Source organism: Muntiacus reevesi, chromosome 2 (assembly GCF_963930625.1).
Source record: "Muntiacus reevesi chromosome 2, mMunRee1.1, whole genome shotgun sequence".
NCBI classification, from domain to species: Eukaryota; Metazoa; Chordata; class Mammalia; order Artiodactyla; family Cervidae; genus Muntiacus; species Muntiacus reevesi.
Genome location: NC_089250.1, coordinates 272,172,770 through 272,192,140, shown reverse-complemented (window position 1 = coordinate 272,192,140; position 19,371 = coordinate 272,172,770). Strand labels below are relative to the sequence as shown.

At 38.3% G+C, this 19,371-nt stretch overlaps 1 protein-coding gene across 1 annotated transcript; it reads right to left on the bottom strand.

Annotated features, from left to right (window-relative positions):
* Positions 1 to 14,998: 14,998 nt before the first annotated feature.
* Positions 14,999 to 15,940, bottom strand: LOC136161666 (vomeronasal type-1 receptor 4-like). The gene has a single exon (XM_065926692.1). It carries the CDS (start codon positions 15,938 to 15,940, stop codon positions 14,999 to 15,001), a length of 942 nt encoding a protein of 313 aa, XP_065782764.1.
* Between the last annotated feature and the right edge of the window lie 3,431 nt (positions 15,941 to 19,371).

The following is a 19,371-nucleotide window of genomic DNA, read 5'->3' as shown; positions in this document are numbered from 1 at the left end:
CATTTCTTGCTAATACGGTCTATATACCGCCATCTTCAGCAAACCCTAAAAAGGAACAAAAGTAAGCACAATCATAGTACATAAAAACGTTAGGTCAAAAGTCTGTTCTGTACTTCTGCGTCTCTTCTTCTGCCCTGCATATAGGGCCATCCTTACCATCTTTCTAAATTCCATATATATGTGTTAGTATACTGTAATGTTCTTTATCTCTCTGGCTTACTTCACTCTGTATAATGGGCTCCAGTTTCATCCATCTCATTAGAACTGATTCAAATGAATTCTTTTTAACGGTTGAGTAATATTCCATGGTGTATATGTACCACAGCTTCCTTATCCATTCATCTGCTGATGGACATCTAGGTTGCTTCCATGTCCTGGCTACTATAAACAGAGGAATCGGGTGGAGAGGGAGGTGGGATGGGTGACCGAGATGGGGAATACGTGTAACTCTATGGCTGATTCATATCAATGTATGACAAAACCCACTGAAAAATAAAAAATAAAAAAAATAAAAAATAAAAGTAAAAAAAAAAGCAAAACGTTAGGTCAAGGTGTAACCTATGGAATGGGGAGAAATGGGCTACATTTTCTAATTTAAGAAAATCCAATATGAAAGTTATTATGAAATTAATAACCAAAGGAGGATTTAGCAGTAAACTAAGAATAGAGTGCTTAGTTGAACTAGGCCATGAAGCACGCTCACACTGCCCATCACCCTCCTCAATTAGGCACAATATACTCAAATTTATTTATATGTATTAATCATATGAGAGGAGACAAGTCATAACAAGGTAAGCATACTGGAAAGTGTGCTTGGATAAATCAAGATATAGCTTAAACAAAGCACCTAGTTTGCACCTAGAAGATTTCACATGCCACGAATATCTTGAACCAATCCTAGCCCACAAGCTCATTTACACTAAATTATCAATATGCTGCAAACAAAACATTTATTTACCCAGACATCCTGGAATGTGGAGTCAAGGGTGCCTTAGGAAGGATCACTACAAACAAAGTTAGTGGAGGTGATGAAATTCCACTTGAGCTGTGTCAACTCCTAAAAGATGATGCTCTGAAATTGCTGGACTCAATATGTTAGCAAATTTGGAAAACCTTGCAGTGGCCACAGGACTAGAAAAGGTCCATTTTCATTCCAGCCCCAAAGAAAGGCAATGCCAAAAAATGCTCAAGCTACTGCACAATTGCACTCCTCTCACACATAGTAAAGTAATGCTCAAAATTCTCCAAGTCAGGCTTCAGCAACCCATGAACTCTGAACTTCCAGATGTTCAACTGGTTTTAGCAAAGGCAAAGGAACCAGTGATCAAATACCAAAATCCTCTGGATCACTGATAAAGCAAGAGAGTTCCAGAAACACATCTATTTCTGCCTTATTGACTGTGCCATAGCCATTGCCTGTGTGGATCACAATAACCTGTGGAAAATTCTGAGAGAGATGGGAATATCAGACCACCTGACCTGCCTCTTGAGAAACCTGTATGCAGGTCAGGAAGCAACAGTTAGAACTGAAAATGAAACAACAGACTGGTCCCAAATAGGAAAAGGAATACATCAAGGCTGTGTATTGTCACCCTGCTTATTTAACTTATATGCAGAGCACATCATGAGAAGTGCAGGGCTGGGAATAGCACAAGCTGAACCCAAGATTGCTGGGAGAAATATCAATAACCTGAGATATGCAGATGGAACAACCCTTAAGGCAGAAGGTGAAGAAGAACTAATGATCCTCTTGAGGAAAGTGAAAGAAGAGAGTGGAGAAGTTGGTTTAAAGCTCAACATTCAGAAAACTAAGGTCATGGTATCTGGTCCGATCACTTCATGGCAAATAGATGGGGAAACAGTGGAAACAGTGTCAGACTTTATTCTGGGGTCTCCAAAATCACTGCAGATGGTGATTGCAGCCATGAAATTAAAAGACGCTTACTACTTGGAAGGAAACTTATGACCAAATAGATCGCATATTAAAAAGCGGAAAAATGACTTTGTCCACAAAGTTCTGTCTAGTCAAGGCTTTGGTTTTTCCAGTAGTCATGTATTTATGTGAGAGCTGGACTATAAAGAAAGCTGAGCACAGAAGAATTGATGCTTTTGAACTGGGAGTTGGAGAAGACTCTTGAGAGTCCCTTGGCCTGGAAGGAGATCCAATCAGTCCATCTAAAGGAAATCAGTCCTGAATATTCATTGGAAGGACTGATGTTCAACCTGAAACTCCAATACTTTGGCCACCTGATGTGAAGAGCTGACTCATTGGAAAAGACCCTGATGCTGGGAAAGATTGAAGGCGGGAGGAGAAGGGGACGAAAGAAGATGAGATGGTTGGATGGCATCACTGACTCAATGGACATGAGTTTGGGTAAACTCTGGGAGTTGGTGATGGACAGGTGTTAGGATCCTTTACTGGATTTGAACCTGGTGGTCTGGAGTCAATTAAAAGGAGGTGAAAGAGCAAAAGTGGCTGATAGTCCCTGGTTTACGCTGAGGACCAATAAAACCCTTGACATCACTCACGAAGGCACAGGGCGCCCTCTCAATGGGAACTTGAAAGCCCAAGGAGAGTGAGCAGGATGGGTCTCTATGCTCCAGAGAAATAGCCGGGGGGTGTGTGGTGGGGGAGAGAGAGAGAGAGAAAAGACACCGGGACCTAAGCTCTTATGGAGCAAATGTGCTTCAATGATCTTTTTGTGATTATGTATAGGCTGTTGTACGAGGAATTACTTTCAACAATGATAAAGATCAGAATACTAAATGTGCAGCAACCCTTACCAAGGGAACAAGGGATTAACCACAGTCATAAGGTCAGGAGACAATCCATATCTCAAAAAGGAAGATCAAGACTAAGTTTTGTCATAAAGAGAAAGTTTACTGAGGGAGACCCAAGCCTGTCTCCCACAATGACCACAGCCCTGGGAGCGGCTTGCCTTTCCACTGATAAGGAACAGAGGATTTATGAGAAACAGCATGTAGGAATCCTCCCGTTAAACATCCCGAGGCAATTCTCCCTTATTTATTTATAATATTTGTAAAAGGGGCTCGGACGTTTTGAGTCTGTTTAGTTTTAACAATTTTTGCACGAAGGCAACAGTAAATGACAAATATAATTGTCAAGACGGTCACCAAAATTATAGTTCCTGACCCAATGCTGTGAGCGATGCTTTGAGAACATCTGCATGGGTCTAGCCCAGATAATCGATCAGCTAGTTGTTCAGCTAAAGTTTCCAAATTAGTAGAAGTGGCCAGATTTTTAGAAGACGTTTCAAAGATTTCTTTGTGTAATACTGTACATTCAGAGAGACATTATCATGTATTTTTTTTTTTTTTTAATATTATTTTATTAGTTGGAGGCCAATCACTTTACAACATTTCAGTGGGTTTTGTCATACATTGACATGAATCAGCCATATAAGCAACCTAGATGCCCATCAGCAGATGAATGGATAAGGAAGCTGTGGTACATATCATGTATGTTTTGTAAATGAAATTTGATTTGCTCTCAGTTGTAGGCACAATGATTAACTTGAATAGGAGTAACAGAAAATTGAGTAGAATTCCAATCCTATTTTAGTGTCACCTGTTTTTTATATCTATTAATTGATCTCCAACCCATCTGATGACTGTTTTTAGTTCTTGTATTTCATCTTAAATATCCTCATCTATCTGAGCCTGAGTGGCCCAAATAGTATGAGCATCTTTAGTCCAATTTTGGATAAAATTATGTGTTTGAATTGAGGTTTGTAATGCAATGCCAGTGATGACAGCAGTGGTGCAAATAGCTATTAATCTCAAAACGCCAAGAATCAGTCATCAATGAATCATTTAGATCGCTGGAGCAGCTTACCAAGTAACCAGGAAGCCAGTCCAGCCATGGGACCTTCCTCCCAGGGCCATTGGAGATTTATTGGTAACCACAGACTACGTCGAGATCGAAGAACCAAAAGGGAATCGTTTCTTAAGGAAATAGAGGAGTTCAGACAAGTATATAATTTGCAATTTATACAACTTACAGAACATAAAGTCTTAATGAATTTTAAGTTTCCTATAGCTACAACAAAGGAAGTGGAACACAGACTTGTATGAACTATGATTGCTGTAGCAAAAGAAATAGTTACTATGACTATGATTGGTCCCTGTGAAACGTCCAGTCTAAGTACCAAGTTCTTCAGTGCTTGCTGCAAGTTTCCAGATGTCCCATTGTTTAGGCCCAATCTGTTTATCAAGAATAATTTGAGGCCGAGAAGGTGTCATTTCGCCCTCAAGCCAGTCAAGGAGTCCTTTTCATGGAAGTGTTTCATTGAACTGTTGGTAATCTTTTCTGTTACTTGAATAACATAATCACATATAGTACTGTTATTATAATCTGAGCAGTTAGATAGCCATATACCATGGGGTCCCCAACCAAAAATGGTGTAATTGGCCATAAACATTAATTTCCCTGATTCAGCTTGAAATCTATCCCAGTAAATAGAGTATATTTAATTTATTTGTAAGTAAACCCCTTACATTCTAACTTTTGTCCTCTTCCTAGAGTTTTGACAGTGTTGGCATGGTTTTCAGAAAAGGACAGGGCTGTAAACAGTCGAAGCAATGTGTGGAAGTTCTTTTTTGGACGCAGGACAAAATCCATGTTTGTTGACTAACATTAATACATAATTTTGTTGTGCCCACGCATAAAGGAAGGATTTCATATCCTAGAAAAATGTCTCTTAGTCTTCCTTCTTTCTCAGGATGAGAGGGCCCCTCCAAGTTCCAAGGAGGGTTCATATGTGTTGAGTCATTAGTGGATACGATGTGTCCTATATCTGTCCATTCTAGAACCTACAACAAAAAGGGGGGCTAGGTACATAAGCCCAAATAGTGTGATCAATCAAGTCAGCCTGAGCAGGGGAAGCAAAAGCATGCAAATCAAGCATAGCAAAACATTATTTTCAGGATTCTGAGGCATTCCCTGTTGAGAAATCAGATTTTCAGCTTGATTAGTAAGGGTTTTTTTTTCTGTCCCCAAGTAGGGAGATCATAAGGTCGATGAAGTCGTGTGTGGCATTTTTTGGAAATGTTTTAAGGTCGCCATGGCTTGTATTGGAATTTCTTCCTCCTGAGGTTTTTGTTGTTTCATCTCTAGTTTGAATGTTGGGGGCCCCCTTAGGTCGAATCTTCCGAAGAGGAAGCCATATGAGTGCGTTGGATCCATCTGGAGAAATAGAAGCATACCCCTTTCCCTGTAAGATTAGTTTTCTAGATTTCCATTGATTAGTTAACATGTCTTGATATCAAATGTGAAGAGGAAGGGAAGTGTCCTTCAATGTCTCAAAATGTTTTTCTGCTTTTGTGGAAATATCTCCTTGCAGTATTTTTTAAAAAATTCAAAACAAATAACGCTATATTAACAATATTTATAGGCTTAAAGAACATATTGTGTTGGCATCTAGTAAAACCTGCTCTAGATTAGGAAGATAGAAGTGTTCCTATCCCTTTCCCCCTTTAAAAAGAATTTTTTGTTGTTGTTGTTTCTGTGTGTGATGTATTTGTTTAAATATGTCTCGTGTTTGTGGATTACAAGGAATGTCTGTAATGTGTTTAATAGAGAATGAAAGTAAAAATTGTTTGAACTGTCTAGAAATATAGGCAGGGCCATTGTCTGTTTTTATAGAATTAGGTGTTCTCATTATTGCAAAGTAAGCTAAACGGTGGGTTATATCATATCGTGTAGCTTCACCTCGGAGAGGTGTGGCCAATATAAAAGAAGAATTTGTATCGATCAAGACATGGAAGAAGGAAAGGATGAAAGTTCAGGACAATGAGGTACATGCATTTGCCATAAATCTTTTTTATATTTTTATATTCATCATTCCACTCGTCATTCCTTATACGTTTCTATTAAAAATATATATCTTATTTTTCATTAGGAACCATGAACTGTCTTGTATATGAGCATTTTATAGTTTGGTGAATATATTTATCATATTATATATCATAATATATATTTACCTATATATATGTAAATATATACACACACATATATATTTATACAATTATATTTAAACAATATATTTACTATAATATAACATATTTATATATCTATTAATAGTCCAATACTCCTTAGGTTTTCTATATGAAAGACATTCTGTAAGAGGAAGTTAGTGTTCAGTAATTAATGTTTTAAAATCTTATTTTATTTGGAAATGACATAGCTATTTATTGAATTTTTATTATTTAATTTAGTATAACTCTAGAAATTTAAGTTATCCCAATCCTAAAAGATTATTTTAGATTATAATCATAGATTTTTACTTCTAATAGATTATCTAAAAGTTTTCATCTCATTTGTTTATTTTATATATATATATATTTACATATATATATATATATATATACACACACACACACACACACATATATATATATGCAGAGGGAGTGTCCTGCCTGGAGAACCCCAGGGAGAGGGGAAGCTGGTGGGCTGCCAACTATGGGGTTACAGAGAGTTGGACACGACTGAAGCGACGCAGCAGCAGCAGCATAGATACATATATATATATATATATATATATATATATGTGTATATATATATATATATATATACATATATATATAAAGTTCCCTTCTTGTTGACAAATTTAGTTTACCTTAAACCTAGGCACAATAAAAGCATTATATAATGTTGATGACATAAGACATGTCTTAATTAGATTAGCAAACAATTATATTTAAATTATATTTATATTTAATAAACATTACATTTTATTTCAGCCTCTTGATGAAAGTGAAAGAGCACGGTGAAAAATTTGGCTTAAATCTCAACATTGAGAAAACTAAGATCATGGCATCTGGTCCCATCACGTCATGGAAAATAGATGGGGAAACAGTGTCAGACTTTATTTTGGGGTACTGCAAAATCACTGCAGATGGTGATTGCAGCCATGAAATTAAAAGATGCTTACTTCTTGGAAGGAAATTTATAATCTACCTAGACCGCATATTAAAAAGCAGAGAAGTTACTTTGCCAACAAAGGTCCATCAAGTCAAGGCTATGCTTTTTCCAGTGGTCATGTATGGATGTGAGAGTTGGACTGTGAAGAAAGCTGAGCACTGAAAAATTGATGCTTTTGAATTGTGGTGCTGGAGAAGACTCTTGAGTCCCTTGGACTGCAAGGAGATCCAACCAGTCCATCCTAAACATGATCAGTCCTGGGTGTTCACAGGAAAGACTGATGCTGAAGCTGATACTCCAATATTTTGGCCACCTCATGCAATGAATTGACTCATTGGAAAAGACCCTGGTGCTGGGAGGGGTTGAGGGCGGGAGGAGAAGGGGACTACAGAGGATGAGATGGCTGGATGGCATCACCGACTTCACGGACATGAGTTTGAATAATTCCGGGAGTTGGTGATGGACAGGGAGGCCTGGTGTGCTGAGATTCATGGGGTTGCAGAGTTGGACACGACTGAGCAACTGAACTGAACTGAACTGAAACATTATATTTAATATTGAATATTTTTCAGTTCACAGGAACCTGAATTTAAGCAGAGCTTATTTAACTTCATATTATCTAAAAACAAAGACATACATTTAGACACAGGTAAATTTAGATACACGGATAGAGAAAGTTTTCCGCTTGAAATTGAAAACAAAAAAAAAATTTTTTTTTATTTCTTCCAATTTGTTTATGACCGGAGTCCCAGAGAGAGTGGGCTGTGTATCCCAAGGACATGATAAGAGCTAACTTCAGGATTTTTCCTAGGCCTGTTTTTGTTTCCCAGGCAGAATTGAAGATTCAAAAAGTATTTTAACAAATTAACCTTTTCATAACTGCATGTGTAAGAAGAACCGGTTTTGCAATTTCATAGAAGATTTTATTTTAATCATTTTTTTTTCTGACGTCTAAAGAATATCATGGCCATTTAGTGTCAAAAATGTCATTTTTCTTTTTTATAGTCACAGTATTTCACTAATGATATATGCATGAAGGAATTGTTGTCACATTGGGTGTAAAGCCTTGGTTACAAAATTTTGTCAAATAGTGGGACTGTTAAGCATATCTTACATGCTTACTATAGTCCATTGAAATATTTTATGAAACCCAATATGATGAGGATAAGGGAGAGAGAACGTGAATCTCTCCCAGTCTAAATGGTGCAGGGATATATTGAAAAAGCATGGCTAACAAAAACATGAAAAGATGCTCAACATCACTCATTATCAGAGAAATGCAAATCAAAACTACAATGAGGTATCATTATATGCCAGTCAGGATGGCTGCTATCCAAAAGTCTACAAGCAATAAATGCTGGAGAGGGTGTGGAGAAAAGGGAACCCTCTTACACTGTTGGTGGGAATGGAAACTAGTACAGCCACTATGGAAAACAGTGTGGAGATTTCTTAAAAACCTGGAAATAGAACTGCCATATGACCCAGCAATATCACTCTTGGGCATACAAACTGAGGAAACCAGACCTGAAAGAGACATGTGCACCCCAATGTTCATCACAGCATGATTTATAATAGCCAGGACATGGAAGCAACCTAGATGCCCATCAGCAGACGAATGGATAAGGAAGCTGTGGTACATATACACCATGGAATATTACTCAGCCATTAAAAAGAATTCACTTGAATCAGTTCTAATGAGATGGATGAAACTGGTGTCCATTATACAGAGTGAAGTTAGCCAGAAAGATAAAGAACATTACAGCATACTAACACATATATATGGAATTTAGAAAGATGGTAATGATAACCCAATATGCAAAACAGAAAAGAGACACAGATGAAAAGAACAGACTTTTGGATTCTGTGGGAGAAGATGAGGGTAGGATGTTTCGAGAGAACAGCATGTATATTATCTATGGTGAAACAGATCACCGGCCCAGGTGATGCATGAGACAGGTGCTCCAGCCAGGTGAACTGGGAGGACCCAGGGGAATCAGGGGTGGGGGGGAGGTGGGAGGGGGGATCAGGATGGGGAATACATGTAACTCCATGGCTGATTCATGTCAGTGTATGACAAAACCCACTGCAATGTTGCGAAGTAATTAACCTCCAACTACTAAAAATAATTGAAAAAATAAAAAAGAATAAGCAATCTTGTAAATCAATAATAATAATATGCCAATTTTGAGGAATAGTAGTAGGTGATGGGATCCCTAGTTGCAATACACCCATAGGTTTCATAGACGCATTAACTTTTCTAAGGTCTGTTAAGAGATGCCATTTGTTAGATTTCTTTATAGCAAAAATAGGAGGGTTCCAAGGAGAGCATGATTCCTCAATATGTTTCAATTTAAACTGTGTGTCTATAAGTTCTTTAGCAGCCTGTAATTTATCTTTCATAAGGGGCCATTGCTCTGTCCAAATAGGCATGTCATTTCCCCCAGTTACTTTAACAATTGCTTTGTTTGTTAAATGAGCAGTGGCCCCTAGGAAAAATGTGGAATGTATATCTGAGTTTGCCATTGCATAAGTCAGTCCTTACCTATTAGATTAATGGGTGCATTTATCACATAAGGAGAAGGAAATGGAAACCCACTCCAATATTCTTGCCTGGAGAATCCCATGGATGGAGGAGCCTGTTGGGCTACATTCCACAGGGTGGCAAAGAGTCGGACACAACTGAGCGACTTCACTCACTTACCACATAAGATCTTAATGTTGCAGATTGGTCTTCTGGTCCCTCACAGGGGTATATTTGAACACTTTGATAGACTTCTTGCATTTTGGTTTGAGAAATTCCTGCAATTTGGCAAGAGATTTTTTGTATAGGCCATGATTTGGGCCATAAGTGTCTGGAAATAATAGTAATATCAGATCCAGTGTCAAGGAGACCAGAAAATCCTCTACCATTAATTTTGATATTTATACTTGGTCAAGCATATTCAGGTGCCAATGATGTCCATAAGGATTGTTTCTGGTCTCTACTGTTGAATCTGCCTGTCCACATATCATTAGAGGAGTTAATAGAAATGTGTTGCCAACAAAAGTCCGTCTGGTCAAGACTATGGTTTTTCCAGTGGTCACGTATGGATGTGACAGTTGGACTGTGGAGAAAGCTGAGCGCCAAAAATTTGATGCTTTTGAACTGTGGTGTCGGAGAAGACTCTTGAGAGTCCCTTGGACTACAGGGAGATCCAACCTGTCCATCCTAAAGGAGATAGGTCCTGGGTGTTCATTGGAGGGACTGATGCTGAAACTGAAACTCAAAGACTTTGGCCACCTCATGCAAAAAATTGACTCATTGGAAAAGACCCTGAAGCTGGGAGAGATTGGGGGCAGGAGGAGAAGGGAATGACAGAGGATTACATGGTTGGATGGCATCACGGACTCGATGGGCATGAGTTTGAGTGAACTCCGGGAGTTTGTGATGGACAGGGAAGCCTGGCGTGCTACAATTCATGGGTTCGCAAAGAGTCGGTCACGAATGAGCGGCTGAACTAAGTAAGGCAAAAGAAGTATTTGAGCAATTTTGTCCCCCTTTTTGAATTGCCATAGAATCTGAGACGACATCATGATTTGAACTTCTCCTTTAAAATCTGAATTAATTATTCCAGGGTGAACAGCAATTCTTTTACAAGTCAAACTAGATCGGCCGAGTAAAAGACCGAAGATTTGTGGTGTGGGGGCCCAAAAAGTCCAGTAGGTATTCTAGAAGGAACTGCTTGAGGGTAAAGGAGAAAATCATTTAGGGCTGATATGTTAACTCAACACTGCCGGATATTGAGAGTTTGAGGGAAAGGATGTAATTTGCCCCTGGTTTTTGTTGAAGGGGACCTGGGGGGTCCCCTGCTTGGAGTTTCCTGGATTAGTCCTCCCTTCAATATCAAATTTAGATTTACAATCTTTGGCCCAATGCATTCCTCTATGGCAGTGAGGGCATAATCTTAGAGGTTTGTTTATTAAGCTTCTTAGGGCAGTCCCTTTTTAAATGATTTTTATCTCTACTTGTAAAGCATCCTTCATTTTCCTTTCTAAAGGCAGCAGCCATTGTCTCAGGTAACATTTGCATCTTTTGAGTTTGTGATCCTAGATTGAGACAAGCCTTCAAATAACCAATAATAGCCCCAGTCTCATGAACTGGAGTGATAGCTCTTTGACATTCCTGATTTGCATTCTCATAAACAAGTAATTTCGCTAGTTTTTTTTTTTTTTTTTTTTAACCTCTTCTCCAATTACAGTATGGGAAATAACAGTTTCTAATCTAGATAAAAAATCAGCGTAATTTTCATTAGGTCCTTGTAATATTTTGGTGTAGCTACCTGTAGGCTCTCCTTGAGGAGTAATTCGATCCCAAGTTTCAAGGGCCACAGTTTTAATTGTTCATGCAACAAGGAAGTGCATTGTATTTGAGCTTCTATGGCATCAAATTGTCTGATGTCAGTTAACATTTCAAAAGTCATTTGGTTTTGGGAGTGCCAGCTCGGGCATTCTTGTTAGCAAGATCTCTGGCTATATCATGAAACCACATTGTCCATTGAAGATATTGTCCTGGTTTAAGGAGAGTTTTTACTAGAATTTACCAATCATAGGGAATAAAGTTTCGAATAGAAGGTGTCACGGCATTTAGAAGTTCTTTAGTAAAAGGCAAATGTAGGCCTTACATAGTTACAGCCTTTTTCATTTGTTGCCTGTAAAAAAAAAAAAGTAATACCTTCATATTGAGGTATTATTTGCCCTTGAGCATCAGGAGTTCTTAAAACTGGAAAGGCAGAGAAACCATCTGGTTCAGAGACTTGTGATTGCAAAGCCAGTAATTCAGAGAGATTCTGTCATGGAGGAGGGTGAGTATGTATCAATTATTTGCAAATATGAGTCTGTACTAAGGACTTATCATTATTATCTAAAAAAGGATTGCCAATTTTGATGTCAAAAAGTGTCTCAAGAGAGTCGTTGTTAGAATCATTAGGTTCTAGCAAAGGATTTGTTTGTTCTAGCACTTTTGGATTTGTGCCTCCTGGTGAAGGAGGAGCATTTGGAGCAGCCAGGACAGGGCTTGTAGGAAAATTCTGAAATATTTTATATTTTTCAAATTGGGCCTTTTGTAAAGTTTTATCATTTAATTTATATTCATGTAATAAGTGTTCTGTCTTTTGTTGAATATTAGGAGGGCTAGAAATCATCTTGAAATGGCAGAATTACAGCTTTAATGAGAGCCCATAGAGGCCAGAAATCGATTGGAACATTTTTTTCTCCGTTTGGTGGCTCGTTCAACATTATCTTTAACCCAGTACCAAATTTCTGCATTAAAACTGTTTTTCTCAGGGAACCAAGGATTACAATTAAGCACTGTTTAAAGGCAAGCCTCTATTTGCTGGTGCAAAATCAAAAGTCCCGGAGCTTTAAACTAATGATGAAGTAAAGTAGAGAGATGATGGGGCTTTCCAGCCGTTTGAAGTTAAGTAGAGAAATGAGGGGGCTTTCTAGCCATTTGACCCATGTCTTAGTACTTACTGACCTCAATAGGCCGAGTCACTCCGTCTGAGATGCCACGTATGCCAGAGTCCCTGTTCTGGGCACCACTTGTTGGGGTCCTTTAATGGATAGAGAGAGAGAGAGAAAAGGCACGAGGACCTAAGTTCTGATGGAGCAAAGGTGCTTTAATAATCTTTTTGTGAGTACACGTAGGCTGTTGTAGAAGGAATTTCTTTTGACAATGATAAAGTTCTGAAAATTAAATGCACAGCAAGCATTACCAAGGGAACAAGGGATTAACGATGGTCATAAGGTCAAGAGACAATCCATATCTCAAGAAAGAGGATTAAGACAAAGCAGTTTTGTCATAAAGAGAATGTTTACTGAGGGAGACCCAAGCCTGTCTCACACACTGACCCCAGCCCTGGGAGCGGCTTGCTGTTCCACTGATAAGGAACAGAGAATTTATGAGAAACAGCACAAAGGAACCCTCCTGTTAAACATCCCCTGAGAGACAGGGAGGCCTGGTGTACTGCAGTTCATGGGGTTGCAAGGAGTCAGACACGATGAGTGATTGAACTGAATCAAAAACCTCCCAGTAAACAATGTCCAGGACTTGAGGGTGTCACATGTGATCCTATGGAACATATTTTAAAATAACATCTATCCTTCTTAAACTATTCTAAAAAGTTGAAGAGGATGGGAACACTCTTAAGTTTATTCGATCAGGCTCTGTCTACACTGATATCAGTACTATAATGAGACTCTACAGAAAATTACACATCATTTTCTTGATGAATATGGTTGAAAAAAGTTTTCAAGAAAATATTAGCAGACAGAATTCAACAATCTATAAAGTATATGATAAATGATTATCATGTAGCATTCTTCCAGAGATGCAAAGATGGTTAAAAATCCACAAATCAATCCATGTAATTCACCACATTTTAAAAAGGAAGAGAAACACAAGATTGGGTCAACAGACATAGAAAAAGCATTGACAAAATCGAACATCCATTCATGGTAAATACTCCCAGAAAAACGGGCATAGAGAAAATACTCTCAACATTAAAAGGCCATTTATGACAAACCCACAGAGGTGGATATCTGAAAGCTCTTTCCTCTAAAATCAGGCCCAAGAGAAGGATGCTCACTCTTGACACTCTGGTTTAACAGTGTGGAGGTCCTAGCCACAGCATTTGGACAAAAATATAATAAGAGACATCCAACACCTAAGAGAAGAAGTAACACTGTCACTACTATAGAGAAATGATACTTTATATAGAAAACACTAAAGTATCCACCAGAAAACTAACTAATGAATTCAGTATACACACACACACACACACACACACACACACACACACACACACACAGGCACGCACGCACACACATACACACACATTGGAATATTTCTCACCCCTTAAGAATAAAGCTTTGCTGCTTCTAACATAGATGGACCTGGATATCATTCTGTTTAGTGAATTAAGACAGACAGAGAAAGACAAATACTGCATATAATCACTTGACGTATGCAATCTAAAACTACTACAAATGGATGAAAATAATGGAGGAGAAAAAGACTCTTGCACATAGAGAATAAACTAGTGTTTACCAGTGGGGAGAGAAAGTGGGAAGGGGCAAGACAGAGTAAAGATTCAGAAGTACACATTACTATGTATAAAATAAGTAAACTACAAGGACATACTTTACAGCACAGGGAATATGGTCAATAGTTCACAATCGCTTTAAAGAAAGTATAACCTATATATTGAACCACAATGTTGTACCTCTGCCACTACTATAATACTGTAAATCAACTATAATTCATTGAGAAACTTAACATAAAAGAAGAGCTCTGCATTGTGATATATGGTTGTTACGGCAGTCATATTACAATATTTACATGTAAAAAATTACCAAATCTTACACTTTAAATTTACACAATGTTATATATCAAATATATTTCAATTTAAAAAATCTGCTGAAATATAGTTTTCTTTCAGTGTGTTTTTTATTATACATCACATCAAACTGCTCATTTCTACATGAAAATATTTTAATGTGCTAATCTCCCTGCAAGACTCTTTCTAATAAATACTGCCATCTCTCTTAACAATGTTAACTATAAACTTGTAACTGGCTACTAAACTCTTACCAGATTTTACCTTCAAGTGCTAACCATGGAATTCTTTACTCTGTGAGAATATTAACTTCTTCAGTTCTATTTCAGACGACTGTACACACTGGTCCTTATTCTTGTACACTTTTATCTATAATTCCATACCTACTTCATTTCTGGGAAATTCCTTTTGTTAGACTGAAAGTGACACATTGGAACACTTTACAATATGCACATCATTTCAAGACCTGTTGTTTATTGCATAAATCTGAACTCCTTTTCTACAAGAAAATTTCATTGATATATTCATATTTCATGACAATATATTTCAATTGGTCTTTATATTGATGAAGATGCTTGGCATGTCTGGTATAATATTATCTTGAGAATCAAAATTTAAATAAGGATTCTGAGGGTGAATAAATGAACTGGTAATGGATCATTATAGGAATAAATAAAATTCACACTTTTCTCATAATAACAGAGGACTTTGCATTTCTAATCAAGGCAAAATAGAGCCTGTGTACACTGGAGTTATGGCTCAGGAGCAGAAAGGGGCTGACGGTTGGGAAGCACGCTGCTGTGATTACACACATGTCCACAAGGAAACGGCTGGGCTGATCAAAAAGAGCCAAAAGAACTTGAAAGATTGAGGAAAGAATATAAAAGTAGACAAAGGTGCTCCCGAGGAGAAGGATGAATTTCGTAGCTCTGGACTCAGGGGAGGACCTGGAGGAGGCGTCGGTCCTACGAATGTGCTGGACCTGCTGCTTATGTCTGTACAGGATGAGAACCATGGAGCTGCCGGCACAGAACGTGAGCCCCAAACATAAAATATCAGGGAATAGAAGCAATGCTGCATACATGGCGTCGTCAGTTTTGTCAGTAACAACAGAAATACAATAGCCAAAATCTCTTTCCTCTGTGATGTTTTTCTCATTCCATTTGCCAGTAATATGGAAAGGAAAAATGACATTTACCAGCATTTGCAGGATCCAACACAGGAAAATAGAGAGAACCACGTACTTGGGAGCTGTTACTTTCAGCGCTGCCCACCTGGAGTTCCAGGGACTGATCGTGATCACCTGAAAGACACTCAAGAGGCCGATGCTACCGATGGACACTCCCCTCCCCACTCTGTGCAGAAAGAAGAGAAGTTTGCAGCCAACATCACTGCGGATATACTTCCACCCAAAGACTGCCATTGTCTGGGGCACGCCTTTAGAGAGGAGGACCAAGGAGTTGGCCACAATCAGATGCTTAAGGATCAAATCTGTGGACCTTAATCTGTAACCCATGAAGTGAAGGATGATATAACTGTAAAGGAGTGAGAAATTCCCCAGCATACCAACCACGGTCTGTGTTAAGACGATCATGCCTATCATGAAAAAGCTGCTGGCCATCCTTTCAGTTCACAGTCACTAGTATTGTGAGTTAGAATGACTGTATGGGAATATGAGGCATGGGTTACATGCATCATGTCAACTGAAATCCAATATTGTCCATTTAACAATAGTTCCCACTTGGAAATATTTGCTTCTTGTCTTTCTGTTACCAGCAGCCTTTAAATGGTTTCACGTGTAACATTTAAATAGAACTAATATGTAAAATTAATCACTGAAGATACTCATGGGATCCCTTCTTCATTCTTCACAAATTTATTAGGCAGGAACTGAAGGGACCTTAGTTATACAGAGGAGTGTTACCTACCCCAGACAGGTTAAGCATTTGTCAAACCTGCTTCTTAGTGCAGAGTGAGGACTGAATCCCATTGGGCTACTCTAGACAGTTGTTTGAGGAACTTCCCAGGTGCTTAAATGATTAAGACCCTGCCTTCCACCGCAGAGGGTCCAAGTTCAATCCCATGTCCAAGATCTAAGATCTCATGTACTTTGATGCATGGCAAAAACAAAAAAAGAGAGTGCACTGATCACCAGTCATGCCAAACAGCTAGTTATTTGCAGGCATATAATAAACCAGATCTATATTGGATTTTGATTTCAGAGCTTTTCTCTTTGTAGACTTGTGGTACATTTTAATTTTCAACTAACATGATTCCATTTATTTCTAAAGCTTTATTCTATGTAACCACATATTATGAATAAAGTCTTAGCATCTTAACACATGAACATCACTGCTGGCAGTAGAATACAGCAGGAGACATTGCCTCAGGAAAAGGCATTGTCATGAATGAGAATCCTTCACTGTGAGGATGGTAACACAAAGACTCTTTTGTTACCATGACAGAAACACAACTAAAATAACATGTATTACAGAAATGTTTGAATAATCATATGTAGGCAATAAACATTAGGGCATAAAACACTAGCATGAGATAAAATAGTTTAAGACAAAACACAATTATTATTGTCCAATCATACACTGAATCAGTATGTTATTGTCTGAGCTCAGTGAATATATTCCAATGAAGTAATATTTGCAGTTGACATTAACATACAAGACACAGAGGCAAAATTTGGCACTTGCAAAGCATGAATTCTTGTGTCTCTTATAAACTGACATATTAGATTTGCTAAAATGTCAACAAAATGGTGTTGGTGGCAGTTTCTTATGTGATCACTTACCCAGAATCTTGATCTGGCTTTCTCTCACAGACTCTGCTTCTCAGACGAAAGTACAACGAACATACCTTCCAGCTGCCAGGACAAGAGCTCAGTGGGATGGTCATTATACCCAATATGTGTGGGAGGGCGGCAGCCAGATCCTGATAAATGGGCTTGAGACGCTGTCTTCCCCTCCCCTCCTGTCAAAACTGCAATTATCATTTCACCTGCAGCAGCGATGGGAGTGCAGGCTTGGGAGCTGAGGACATTTCTGGAAACTTTTCTCTAAGTTGTTAATTACTGGAAACAATTACAAGTTTCTAGTTAACAGCCTTAGGAGACAACTCGTTGTACTTGACAGGTAATTTCTGTTCCATGATCCCTGAAGGTGAGGGTCTCACAAGGAAGAAATGCTGAAATCACACACAGTAGTGACTGACACAAAACATGTGCTTCCCTCTGGATTCTTCACTTCCCTGAGATGAGTCTCTGCCCTAATACTAGTACTTTCCTCACCTTCAACCATTGAATGGAACCGTCAAAGTAAGTATTGGTAAAGAAAAAGAATGAGACAAAATACCTGGGAAGTATATTCGAAGAGACAAAAGGAAAAGGAGGAACATCATCATGAACTCATGATAGGAACCACCAGCACAACTTAAATCAATTTAGACTCATTTTCATAATTCAATGCCAATTATTATGGAAATTTTGTAGGAAATAAACTTTATTATTGTTGAACCCACTGATAGGAATCAGGCCCAGAACAAATAAATAAGAAAAAGACTGAGGGTTTCAAAATAGCTATATTATAAAAGCACTTAGAACTGATATCTCGATTATTTTATCCAGTTCTTAATTCAGGAGCATCCTGGAGAGGAAACAATATGCCACTAAAAACCAGTGCATCAGTGCAAAATTAAAAGAAAATCTGAAATGGAAGTTGGAGGCTTCACAAAAGCAAACACACTGACAACGGTTCCATTCAATGGTTGAAGGTGAGGAAAGTGAAAAACTGGGAAAATTATCTATGTTTAAACCTCCCAGGCTGTTGTGTTTTATGAAGGCAAACCTAAATGTAGTACAAACTGTAAGAGTCTGTCTGTTTGATCCTGGGTCTTCCAAGGGTGATCCTGCAATTTATGTCGGAGAAGGTGTTGCCTATGTTCCCTTCTAGCAGTTTTATGGTGTCATGTCTTCTATTTAACCCTTGGAGCCATGTTGAGTTTATTTTTGTGTATGGTGTGAGTACGTGATTTGACTTCACGGATTTACATGAGGCTGTCCAGCTACCAGAGAAGAGTGGAGAAACAACTCGAGAAAGAACGAAGAGAGGGTGCCAAAGTAAACAACGCGCAGTTGTGGATGTGACTGGTGATGGAAGTAAAGTCTGATGCAAAGAAGAATATTACATAGGAACATGGAATGTTAGATCCATGAACCAAGGGACATTGGAAGTGGTCAAATAGGAGATGGGGGGAGTGAACATTGACATTTTAGGAATCAGTGAACTAAAATGGGCTAGAACAGGCGAATTTAAATCAGATGACCATTATATGTACTACTATGTGCAAGAATCCGTTAGAAGAAATGGAGTAACCCTCATAGTTAACAAAAGAGTCCGCAGTGCAGTATTTGGGTGTAATCTCTAAAGTGACAGGTTGATTTCTGTTTATTTCCAAGGCAAAACATTCAATATCAGAGTAATCCAGGTCGATGCCCCAACCATCAATGCTGAAGAATCTCAATTTGAATGGTTCAATGAAGACCTACAAGACCTTCTAGAACTAACAAAAAAAGAAGTCCTTTTTATCATAGGGGACTGGAATACAAAAGTAGGAAATCAGGAGATACTAGAGTAGCAGGCAAGTTTGGTCTGAAGTACAAAATGAAGCAGGGTAAAGACTAATAGAGATTTGCCAAGACAATGCATTGGTCATAGCAAACACCCTCTTTCAACAACACAAGAAACAACACTACACCCAATGGACATCACCAGATGCTCAACACCAAAATCAGATTGATTATATTCTTTGCAGCTAAAGATGGAGAGGCTCTATACAGTCAGCAAAAACAATATCAGGAGCTGACTGTGGCTCAGATCATGAACTCCTTATTGCCAAATTCAGACTGAAATTGAAAGTAGGGAAAACCACTAACCATTCAGGTATGACCTCAATCAAATCCATTACAATTATACAGTGGAAGTGACAAAGAGTTTTAAGAGATTAGATCTGATAGACAGAGTGCCTGAAGAACTGTGGACAGAG

Bases quoted from the DNA above. Each gene is read 5' to 3' on its own strand.
- LOC136161666 (XM_065926692.1), bottom strand. From the start codon at position 15,940: ATGGCCAGCAGCTTTTTCATGATAGGCATGATCGTCTTAACACAGACC.